The sequence below is a fragment of the Myzus persicae genome, unplaced genomic scaffold (genome assembly GCF_001856785.1).
Source record: "Myzus persicae strain clone G006 unplaced genomic scaffold, MPER_G0061.0, whole genome shotgun sequence".
In the NCBI taxonomy this organism is placed as follows: Eukaryota; Metazoa; Arthropoda; class Insecta; order Hemiptera; family Aphididae; genus Myzus; species Myzus persicae.
Window position 1 is genome coordinate 556,275 of NW_019103222.1, and position 13,759 is coordinate 570,033.

Genomic DNA, 13,759 nt, shown 5'->3' on the forward strand with positions numbered 1-13,759 from the left:
ATTATGAGTTTTTATTGAACCTAATTTAGCTTAAATATTATACGATTAGGTAAGGAAGTTAAATGATACAAGTTTGACGAATTTAATATATTTTTTTTACATTTATCAAACCAGAAATTGTTATTGTAAATCCTAAAATATGTGACTTTTATTTATGAAATATTAATGCATGGTACCTAATTATATACAAGTCTTAAAAAATTTTGGTTAAATTTCCAATAGGAGTTTTGTTTAATTTTGTGAGCAATAATTATTTTACTTTAAAAAATAATCCACCAAAATATGATTACAAGAACAATACCCGAATATATTTTTTTATTCTTAAATTTCGTTTGAATTATTGAACCATTTTATTTTATTCATAACATTTTCTGCATTAATTTCGTAAACCGTTTTCGTATAAAAATATTTAAACATTTTTACTTCAGAGTTCAGAATAATAACAATAAAACAAATATTGTGCGCGATATCACAATTTGTATCATCTGTGCTGGTGGCGTAGTATACGAATAAATGTGAATTAGTGGTTTTAATAAAGCAAACTATAGCAAGAAAAAAAAATGTAATTGTTTCGGCAATAACAAAAAGTTTCGTAATGACCAATAACCCACCGAGTATTATCCACCGCCTCCCACTCCCACATCAAGTAACAGTATGGTTAGTCTTCCAGTTCCTCCCAAACCATGTTTACTTATCCAAAACCACAAACCCTCAAGCATTAATTAGCAATAGAATTAATTTTCGAAGCTCTGGAGAACACACACACAAATACTCAGCAAAAGGAAATTGCTAACCACCACACCGAAACACGTGGGATATGGTAAGCTGCACGCGCTGTGTGTGTGCGTATGTGTGTGTATGTTTGTCGTGTGTCTGCAGTATGGGATTCAATATGGTTCAATACGGGAGCGCGGAATGTCATGTTCACCACAATAATATACAAGGGCTATGATATTATATACTATTATTATATGTCTATGTAATGATAATTATAATTTATAGTAGTTATCGACAGATTCGTTGGCTGCGCTTATTCCTCCCACGTATTAATCTCGAACGATAAAAATGTCATTAAGTACTTCCTTTGACGGTCCCGCGGTGCAACATGCAATTTTTCCGGCTGATCATTTTTAACTCTCCCCGGTACAATATTTACCTAACATATTTTGACCATCTCCGAAAAACAATGAAATATACCTATGATAACTATACACGATACATTTTTTTTAGGATTGTATGGGTTAATACTCAATGGTATGCCTAGGAACTGGGTAGATTTTAAAACTGAGGGTAAAAACTGCATTTGAGGGTATTAGAAACCCGTGACACTATTTATCACAATTCTGGTGATTGTATACTCCTGAAGAGGTACATACAAATTCAAGAATATGAAAATAGAAAATACGATGTTAGAGGTATACCTTTTTAAAAATTAAAAAAATCAGAATTTGAATAAATGCAATTATTAGAGAAAAGAATGTGGGAGAGCATGCTTGGTGAATCATCTTAAAGTATATACACCAACCTAAATAATATATTTTTATTAATATTGACTTGGTTAGAGCAGTTAATCTGTACCAAACTACTAACTATTTAACCTATTGAAGAGCGAGTACTTTTTTAAGAAATTTAACACAACACTAAAAATATAATAATACAATTTTCAATGAAAACCAGACGCGTGTGATTGAATGAAGAAAATGGAATTTCATTAACTGTTATTTATACTACATAATATCGTGGCGTTACGAATAAACCTGTATTGAGCATAATGTGAGTATTATATGCAAGAACCTACTAGGGTTTCTATCATACTTACAAGACATTTAATTTTTCAAACGTAGGTATATTAAGAACATTGCGAACACTATGAATCCATTTGATACATTTAATCATATTAATTATTCCCATAATTTGCAATACACCATGCCACATTGATCATACTAATCGTCATGTGGTGTATACCTACCGCGGTACATTATTACATTCACAGCTGTATTTCAAGAAATTTCATTTAAGACTTAAGTACTTTGGTATTATAGTACTTATAAATGCATTTGTTTGGATGACTTACATTTTGAATGTACATGATAATAATATGATTGTACATATAATATTGATTTGTATTTTATAAATACAGATAGAGTAGGTATATTTAAATTTCATAGTCAATAGCTAATCATAGTTTAATTATTATATTGTATGGTACGTTTCAACTTAAAGTTATTAAACGATGTCATTAAATGTTATTTTTCAAACAACAATAGCGTGTCGCAAAATATGTTTAATTTATTATTAAGTTGTATTAATTGTACGTTTTACTTAACATTTTTTTTATGCATTATTTATTAAAAATTAATTTGAATAACTGGAATGGATACTAGATCCTACACCGATTTCATTTTAGTTAATTCAGATTTTAGGAAAGTATAAAAGTATAAAATATTTAATATCCTTTCATTTACCGTTTAAAGCATGTCAACAGTTAAAGAATTCAAATATTTTTAACAGATCTTTAAGTTCATTAGTCTCTACATGATTAATATGGGAATATTTATACCTAACATAAAAAAATATTTATGTATCATACAAGCATAGGTACATTTGGTTTAATGTTTCAAATGGTTAATACGTGAATTATTTAAGAAATAAGGTAACTGTAATCTGAAATATAATTAAACAATGTCTGTTGGGTGATGAATTTATGACTTATGTGTCTCCGCTCATAATTTCGGTAACATTTTAGAAAATATATTTTTATATGATTTTTTGATATATCGATTATCAAAACAACACTTTTGAAAAATATTCTATTTTTACAATTATTGTGTTTATTATAATGGTTTAAGTATTTAATTGAATATATTTAAAGTTTAAATGGTAAGCTATAATGTACCTTACAGAATGTTGGTCCACTTGTCTCCTCTATAAATCTACAATACTTCTAATTTATTCATTATACATATTTAAAATTCGATTATTGCGTATCAAAATATACTCTAAAAAAATATTCTTGAAATCAATAATGTACCTATTTTGTGATTAAAACATGTAGTAACTTAAATAATGATAACGATTGAAAATTATGAAAATAAATCATTTTATTTTTTAAGCTTAGTGTACTGAAACAAAAAAACAAAATACCTAAACATAATTTTGTAATAATAATATTTGTATACATCAAATTTCTGTCTGAGTATGTTTTCAAAAAATGAATACTTTTCAAAATAATAAGTATGGACAATTAAAATTATAACCCGTGTATAGGAAACTAGGAAACAAAAAACAACGATTAAAGTTAAAAATTCAACTCAAGTTGTCAATTCGATAGTTGTGTAATTTATGGTTTATATATACGTTCTATACATAATTTAGTTATTTTTTTTTGTTTCGTTCAAAGTCCGATGTCGGTTATTCCTTGTCCCCGGGGTAACATGTATAACGCACAAAGAGTCCGTGTGATAATAGTATAATAATGTAATTCCAAAAAACAAAAAAAAAACAAAACAAATCAACAATACGCTGGATTGCAAAAAAGAAAACCCTAACAACTGACTTTTGCAACGCAAATAATTCTATGCATGTAATTACACTTTTTAAGAATAAATCGACTTTTTAATCGCCGAGGTTAAGTTTCTGAAAACTACCTACACCTTTTTATTTTATATTTTATAAATCGTTTCGTTTTTTTTTACCTTAGCGAAATGAAAAATGAACGTGAAAATAAAAATTATTACGAAAAAAAACGCTAATGACGTAATTAGATAAATATATTGTTATTTTATTGTTATTATTATTATTTTTTTTTTTTTCATATCTCTGAACCTCTCTTCTGGTGTGTCCAGATGTGTTTTAACGCATTTCAGTTTTTGCCAAGTCTGGTAATTCGTTACACCTGGCACCTGCCGTGTGTTCAACAGACACTCGACGATTATATAAGTTCGTACTCAAATTCTTTGTCTAGTCACAAATAAAAAGTCATTAACCCCGTTTAATTAAAATAGCCCTTTCCCTGTTTTAATTACGTTCGCAAATGATGTCGCATAATACTCACAGACCACAGGACAATTTTTCAGCTAGATTACAAAACCAAAGCCATTGTGAGCAAAAATTTCTAAAAAAAAAAATAGCATGATATATATTATAATACCAATCCCGTAGAGAGTGTATGGTTTATACTATGTATAATATTGTAACATAACCAAAGTTTTTTTAATGGGCATTGATGCAAATAAAGTTTGAAATGTTGAAAAAGTGTATTAAATAGGCTTTTTTATTTTAATCTAGTGATCCAAAAAATGCATCTTTTACGAAGCGAAATAAATGGTTTCAAGTTTATAAAGACTGAATACTAAGCAGTATAAACTATACAGGATGAAAAAAAAAATCATAATACCATATATTTCGTGCTCGATTTCAATTTTATTAAATAATTTATCTTCATTATATGTGAGTCACCATTGACCCGTTTGAAAGTAATCGTTTAGAACGGTGTGTACTAGTTGCGGTCATAATCAAAAATTACATACTAGTTGCGGTCACCCCTCAAAAAGGTTACATACTAGTTGCGGTCATTCAAATAATAATAACTAAGTATACTAAATAATATAATAAAATATAGTTTATATGATGATTAAATATGAAATTAATATTTCGTTTATTTATTGAATTTAGAAAAATGTATTAATCAACATTTTCCTTCCCATTTATATCGAAAAGATAAAAGACTTAGGACTGTCTACACTATTATTTTTTGTGTAGTTATGGTTAAAAATGTTGATACCTACTTATGTTTATATTACGTGGTTAAACTTGTGTCAAAATATAGTATATAATAGTAAACTTGTGTCAAAATATAATATATAATAGTATAATAATAATAATAATTATAAATTTTAAAATTTTGTAGGTATAAATTGAAAGGAAATTTTATTTATAAACTTTACAGATAAGTAGTGGTGTTCCCACATATATACACTGTGTGCATTATATACAACTATGATAAGCTATGACCGCAACTAAGATATTACCTAAATTGGTGTGACCGCAACTAGTATGCAGCCGTTTAGAAGTAAAATTAACCAAGTAAATTTTATCCCAAAATTGAGTTTTAAGTTAGGTATAACTTTATTTTCTATAATACCTTTAACATTTTAAAATATCTAGGACTTATTTTTGATCGAATATAAAAGTTATTCCTACTCAAAAGAACAAAAAGTATATAGATACCTTTTCCACAAGGTGTATACCTACGTGTATAAGAAATTTACTAAAACTGCACTTAGTTCTTGCACAACTATTGGTTACTACATTTAACACTCAAATGTCATTTAATAGAACTAAACTTTATTATTTAGGTATAAATAAAAACAAAAAATGGGTACTTTTAACCGTTAATAATGAAATAACATTTAATTACCACTATAAATAATTTTTTTTTTTTTGAGTAGCTTAGATCTAAAAATTAAAAATATTCAAATCCAATGGTTGTACGAATCTATGGCACGGCAGTATACAATATTTTAATGTAAAACAGATTCTAAATTTGATGTATAAATATAACTGATAAATTTTGATCTACTTAAAATATTTACCATACTAAATATAGAATATTTATACCGGATATGCTTCATTTGTTTAGTATAAATTATACAGTTTATTTGTGTTATTATATATTTATTAGCTTTCATCCACAATTCACAAACTACTTTCTCTTCGAATTAATTACATTTTAACAAAATAAAATTGAAATAATACGTGTAAGCTTATAAAATATAAAATTAAAAATGCGTATCGTTAAACATTAAGCATTGAAAACTGTATGCTGAATAAATGTTTAAATTGTTGAAATGTAAGTAGTAAAGTATTATTTTCAAAGTGGTTATTGATAAAAGAGACCTAAGAGAATGTTTCCAATTTCAAAATGTTTTATAAACTATGTAGGTATCAATTACTTATAATAGATATTATAGGGGAACAGAAAAAACATAGTTCGTACTTCAATGATAAAATAATCAGCAGATATATATTGGTTTAATTGTATTATATGCATAGTATTCTATATTGGTTATTCTACTTTTGTAATTGTTATACTGATTACCTTATAATTTTAATACGAAAAGAAAAATCGTTCATGCAGAATTAAAATTTAACTAATCTTATAACAAAACACAGCACTGGATCCAGTGAGATTAATTAAAAGCATCTTTGAAAATAGAACGATTTGAAATGTTTAACTAGGTTACTATGTTTTGTCTTTAATGTGTCAAATGGTCCATTCAATTTTCGTTTTTTCCTCAAACTTTTGCTTGAATTTCATTAATTTTAAATTCAACTAAAAGTACCTAATATCTACGTGTTTCTAATGAACTTTTTCCAAATCTTTTGTCATTTTTAATTATAAATTTTCAGATTAAACATATCTATACATTCTATATAGAATGTTTATTGGTATCTGACATGTAAAACATACACCTAGTAATAATAATTAATTTCAAAACAAACCTTGTAATGTTAGACAAATGTTAGGCAACGAATAGAAGTCATATCATCATAATAATATTAAGTTCTATGTACACATGAATACAAGGAACCAATCAAACTCATCTGTATACAAACCAATTAAATGTGAGACAATCAAATATTCAGTTTATTGAAATGAATTAATCAATTTAACTGATATTATGTAAATACGTATATTATGTTTCATGATCCATTTTTTTAAATTTGTACAGATATTAACACATAATTATCCAAGCAAGATGTATAATATAGGTATAACAAAACTAACACGACTAATTGTATACACTGTTGTATATATAAATATATAAGACCCGCCGAGTTAATAAATGTCCAATTAATAATATTAAGCCACAGCTCCTAATCTAAACGTATTTGATTACATGATAAATAAATTTGACATTATTTTTAAACATAGTACGCGCTGTACTTTACAAAAAATGTATGATATGTATTATGTATTATGTATAATATGTATTATTTGAATATAACATGTAAATAACAATGATACATAATATATTAGTTAATGACATAATATAGTAATACATATATCAATACCATACACACTTAAATAATAAACATAAGTAATATTAAGTAATTCTATAATACGATTTAAAAGAGAAAAACAGGAAAACGCATATTTTATAAAATTTTAGTTTACACAATATCGATTCACGACAATATTCTCTTGTGCGATAACAGAAAATGAAAAAACAAACGAAAATTTTAAAATATCTAAATCCATATACTTTTGTGTTTTGTATTTCTGTTATCTCTGCCCCAAACCCATAAAACTCTTCCATGCAAAAAAAAGAAAATAATATAATAATAGTATAATACGACATTCATAGCGAAACTTTAAACAAAGAAAGAAAACAAATTTCAAAAATATCTTGGCAGATAAAAGGCCCATAAAGATTACACGGTTTGGTTTGGACGAAGTTTAAAATCAGCGATCCCATAGTATTCTAAATAAGATTGTCGTTTTCGGGAAACTGGCTAGTGACCACAAATCGTACACACAAAAAGTCTTGGTAATAATATTATTATATATATATATTGTTTGTCCCGTTTCCCTTATAAATCAAGTATTTATGTAGGTAGGTATACATTTTTGTTTGCCAGTGCCCGTAAAATAACCGAACATAAAAATATCGAAAATAGAAGTCAATGTATATTATAGTAGTAAAAAATAAACTAAAGAAATAGTCCAGTTCTACCATGTTTGGAAGTATTAAGTCGAATGTTCGGACGTATATATATAGGTACTGGTATACCTTTTTGATTGCCACGCGTTTTGTCTACTCAAAGTAAAATTAAAGCTACTCGAGGGCACTGTTCCACGTCGAAATTCGGAATATTCAAAAACGAAATTCCTGTTAGGTACTTATTCGTGTTTCGGTAACAAAACTACACGGTTGGGACCCTTTACCGCATCAGTCTCGTATACCGCTAAAATGTCTGCTACTCACCTCCTTTATTTTTAGTACGAAATGTGAAAAACATAACTATTACTATTCCCTTCGCCCTATAAAATAAATATTGATGTACCGAACAAATAACACTAATCGTACATTTCAATGCATATGAAAACAATGATATCCAAGCACTTGACACGTTAATTGGTATTTTTTAATACTACGTAGGCACGTTGCGATACTTAATTACTGCAATAATGTTTGCAGGTAGATGAATAATATTATTCGAATAACGAGATAATCAATAATTATAAATACAAAGAGCAATTATATGCATTACTTGATAATTATAGGAATAACGTTTAGTCTGAATACTCCGAAATCATCACTTTGGAAACTTGATTTTCATATTAAGATAAGGAAAACTGAATTTTTTCACAATCATGTCATGAAAACTAATTTGTCTTAAGTATTTCAGTATATAAAATAATTGAACATACTTAAATACTTTAAATTGTGATTCTTTCAATACGCATTATCCTAACTGAGTAATCAAAATTTTGAATTTTGTTAATTGTTATACTTGGGCATTTAATAATATTTTCATAATATTATAAATAATAGAATATTTTATAGTTTGTGAGAATTTAAAATTGCCATGATTATATTAAGTAAAAAAGATTAATCCTATTCCTATAGTAATTATTCTACATAAATTCCAATTAAAATTGTTCATGTAGTCGTGTTATGGTTTTGTTTAAAACGTGTCAAACACATGATTAATGAAAATAATCAACTTCTTTTAAAGTTTGTATAGAATATATTATTTTATTGAATGCGTATTTTCTTCTCCTTTTTAATGAACTTTTAGGTTGAATATTGAATTAGAATATACACGAATTATGAATATTTGGTATAATTTGGTTATTAAGATTTTAGCCTTGAATCACTAATAAATTAAATCATAATTTAACCTTCCGTCTTGGTGTATCGTATATTTAATGACCATTACATGGTTACCACCGGTTACCACATAATATAAATAATAATACAAACAGTAGTATAGATGAACGTTACGAAAAAAATTACCTTTACAAAGGTATGATAATGGCCGTCAATTTGTGTAACACGAGAGCAACATTCAATGTAATCATAATACTCTAATACATGCGTTTCTAGGTTTGAACTATAATACAAATGTACAAAGTGTTAACATCAGGTTCAATTTTGAACACGGACAATCCTATTTAATTCATACAAAGACATCATGTACCTATATAATAGTATATATATTGCAAAAAAGAATTTTAGAACGATTCCTTGGTACTTAGCATAAATATAACAAGCAATTTACATTTCGCATTCTAATGAGGGAAAAAACTATAACATTATGTTTACACTTTGAAATTGTTGCAAAAATAAATTTAACCATCTTGTTTGTATAACGTGTTACACGTACCTAGTACATTAGTAAAATTATTACGACTCAATATGTTTTTTGTTCATTAATCAATAAACAGTGTCAAATATTATTATCCTTGCCAGCAGTTGTCGACGAGATTTAGATGAAAATTCGTGCTTAAACTAGAATATATTTCAATTCGCAAATCGCATGTTGTAATTTTTTTTTTACTCCTTTAGATCCTTTATCTTTTTTTTAGGTAAAATGCATTGCAGTTTTTTATACTGACTGTCCAGTAGTAGGTATAATAATATCGATTGTGACTAGATAAATCGTGCGATCCACAATAGACAATTACTATTTTATTATCTTCTTTCAGATTAAAAGAAAAAAAAAATTTTCCGATAATCTAATTTCACAGTCCACAAAATTCCTCTATTGTTGTATTAACGATAAAAATGTACAGTTTGATACACACCATGTATACCTCTTTCATTTTTTTCTTTAATCGGATTGCCAATCTGTTTTATATCGTAAAGGGGGGGGGGGAAGACGTATAAAACCGTAGACATGTACAGCGTTTGGTTGATGAAAGTATACGTATAATACAGTTGTATAATATTATATTGGATAACAAAAGTGTAACGAAAAAAAAATATATGGAATGCGCTTTGCGCGCGTAGTGGTGGTGTGTTTTGTTTCTGGCGAGGGAAAAAAATGAATTTATCATTGTTAAGGTCTACCATATAATGGCTAAAATATACTCATCGTATTTTCGGAATAAGACGATTCGGCGAAGGCTGCGCGACTGGAGTAGAATAGTGAAAGAGACACGTCGAATCGAGTCATTTATATTGCAGAAAGTACACGGGCTCAACGAGGACCTTGTCAATTATTTTTGGCACAATATTGGGACTATAAATCAAACGAAAGGCTTAGCAAACTCACCGTTTAAAATGAAAACCATGCCAAATCCGTTCCATTCTTTTTCCCTCTTTATTCTGCTGGAGTACGTGAAAATGTGGTTTTATCATAGTAGTTTGCTGCCGATAGACAACAACAACAACAACAACCATTTACAGCCACCACCGAACGAAACGATTCACCAATAATTATTATCGATCACATATTTATACATCGCATTTTGTCGAACGTGTATCACAAGAAAACAACTGACTCAAATAAACAACGTGAGTTTTACACTATAAATTAATGAATTATCGTTGATTAATGGCAAAAACATTATACTACTACAGACAAGAACTGTGTATGTCTGTATGACAGCATTACGGACGGCATTACTACGGCGGTAATAACATCTCGCAGTGATGCATGCAATCTTGACGAAAAAATACAGTGATGTAACGTGTCTTGACGACAAAATACAAAATACAATAATCTATAAATCTACATATTATCTTACCCTTCTACCCCTCACTACCATACATATTGAGTAAACGAGTAAACAGAAGGCGCCATCTTGTTGCCGCCTTATATACACTCATTGCGTGTCCATATAGTTGTAGTATAAGGTCTACGACCAATCGCAATCGGCGAATTGAATGCACCACATTACCAACTGCCTGCTGATAAATTATAGGATCTATCAATACTCTATTTCAGTAACAATGTCATATGTAACCTAACGTGTACCAAGCGGGGTTTCAGTTACCACGGTACCTGTTTTGTGTCGATAGCATTACAATATAAATCACTGAATTTGTGGCAATGCAGCACACACAACGCACTAACTGTTGCAACGGCGTCATAGTTATTTTAAATTGGAAAAACAAGTACGGTCACCTGCAGACTTGAACAACGATCACTGCCGAACATCGTTGCAGTCGATAATAACTATTGCATATACCGTCGCCATATTGCTGGGCTCGGATCGTCGCGGTCACCGCGGTCACAGCGGTAGGTACAATAATACAGATTCGACTGCAAAGTGGTTGCGTTGTATCCGCGGCCCGCGCTGCATCCTGCACCAGGACGTTCGCACCTCTGATTCGCTCGTCTGCTTCCGACTCGCCGCCGGTAAGACGGTCGTTATCAAAAACACGCGAACGTCCAAGCGAATAGTGCTCGCGCGGTGGACCTTTTGAATTATGTCGCGCACGAAAAGCTCCTCGCTATCCCTTTTTCCGCAACGGCAACAATTATTACCAACCTCCGTTTCCGAACTTAACCCGGAATGGTGAGGAATTGCGCTCGGCGAGCTGTTAAGTGCTCTGCGGCGCGGAACCCTGCACGGACGGACGGGCGACGTGTGGTAACCGTGTCCCGCCGCATCGTGTTTTTGTGGTTAAGTGCTATTTGTTTTTTCAACACTTGTACTATCGACGTGACCGTTTGTAGAACGGAATACAAACAACATCGGATACGCGGCCAAAGCGCGAGCTCCTCGGATTTATTCAGAGGGCCACTTTAGATGTCCACCGCGATTTAAACGTATAATAATATTTAAAATGCTCTCGATAATAATATAATGGCGTGTGTAAGTACTTACGTGAGCGTCGTCCGAATCGTCTTCTCTTCGAAATGCACTGTTAAGAAATAGGTTGTTGGTACGCGCGGATGAAGTACAACTTCTTCCAGAGTAATTCGACCGATAGAATATTAGATTTGTATTTGAAGTATGTAACATTTTAAATTAAGATTATTTTTTACCTACTATTATTATTATTATTGTACAAAGATAATACATTAATACCAAGTGAAATTTAAAACTATCACACTTGTAGAGAGTGAGAACAACTATGGCGGTACGATATAACCCTATCGACATGATATATTAAGTTATAACTTCGAGTAAATAAAAATTGGATCATAATTTTGTTCTAATAATTCACTACTGGTATACCGATAGTACAACGATTAACAGACACTATATTTTTCATTTGCCGACGGCGGCTGTACACAAAACTAATTTAATATCATTTCGAATTTAAACAAAACCTACCTACTCGTTCGCACTTATAACCATTAACCAGGTAATTCCGTACATTTAAATTGCTCAGGGCGACCATTTCAAAATTCGTTATCCCATTTATCACCGCAGAAAATAACCTCTAATAAAAGTGTGTGACAAATGGATAACTCAGAAGAAAATAATCAGAATTCAATGTGTATCGTACTAATTATGGCTGTCCGACAGCAATACATCATATTATTGCAGTCGGCTATCTAGTTGTTTTATATGTCTATGGGTATAGTAGACACATTAATACAATCTTGCATTGATAATGAGTTTTAATAATAATAATAATATATATAGCCGTTACGTTCTCGGGACGATTGCATGAAATTCGAGGGACGAGTTAGATGACTTACGAACTGAAAGCATGTTCGTGTAAGCTATTTATTATTTAATTATTCTCTGAGCATACGATTGATGTATTGATCTATATAGGTATGTTATAATATTCAAACCCACTGGCTAGTGCGAATCATCGTTGTACATTTGCATTATTCGAATTATTACTATAGTTCTCGAAATGATTAATCATCGTACCGTTTTGTTTATAACCGCACTTAAAATATATATACGGACGCGGTTTTCGTTTTTGATGTCTTATTATTATTATTATTATTATTACTATCCTGGTGTCTGAATCGTAAAATTGTTCCACTCTCCGTCATCCGTATAGTTGCGATGCACTCCAATGATCAATAAAGCCCAAAGTCAGGCTCTACCCGTGTGAGGTACGCCAAGTTTCAGGTCACGTAATATCTGATAAGAAACAACCCCCGAGCGTTACACTTCAGTCTGCCTGTTTGTCTGATTCTACATGAGAATCGTTAAAATCCTGTGGAGCCCGCTATAATCATAAAACGCCCGGCTACTGTGTAAATTAATTTCTCATTTTCTAGTCCAGAGTCATAGAACTTGCTCTTCAGCATATAAAACTTATGTGTTGTTTTTTTTTTATTGCAGCCAGACGATGACAAGGAACCAGACAATCCCGAAGACCTGTCTAACGGCGGTTACTCAGACAGACCACCTGCTCCACCACCACCACCGCCATCAAACGGTATTTTTTGTTTATATTTATAAGTTTTATTAGTTTTATTTCCCAGAACCGAAGAAACCATTAAACATCTATTAATGTTGAATTCAAATAATGTCTGTGTTATATTTGCGGCTTACTTGTACAGCGTGCACAATACACACATTATTATACTAATATATATACATATATATATATATATATATATATATATGTATGTATGTATATATATATATTACATTATTATTATTACCAATGTGTAATTACCTCAAATAAAATTAAATACCAAACCTACTATAAGTTATATTTGAATTAAGGTTTTTATTTTTTAAATTAAAATACAACTAAAATTCTGACTATAATACTGACAAAATGTTTATTCTTTGATTATATGTAAGTTCAATTAAATA

The 13,759-nt window shown here is 29.9% G+C and overlaps 1 protein-coding gene across 4 annotated transcripts in view; it reads left to right on the plus strand.

The window, feature by feature from the left end:
* The window catches only part of LOC111034025 (collagen alpha-1(XVIII) chain), a 246,854-nt gene that overhangs the window by 202,998 nt on the left and 30,097 nt on the right, over nt 1–13,759 (plus strand). For all 4 annotated transcript variants that reach the window (XM_022315042.1, XM_022315043.1, XM_022315044.1 and 1 more), the window contains one exon: nt 13,277–13,373. In XM_022315042.1, coding sequence (XP_022170734.1) covers nt 13,277–13,373 — 97 coding nt within the window. The remainder of the gene's footprint in view (nt 1–13,276; nt 13,374–13,759) is intronic.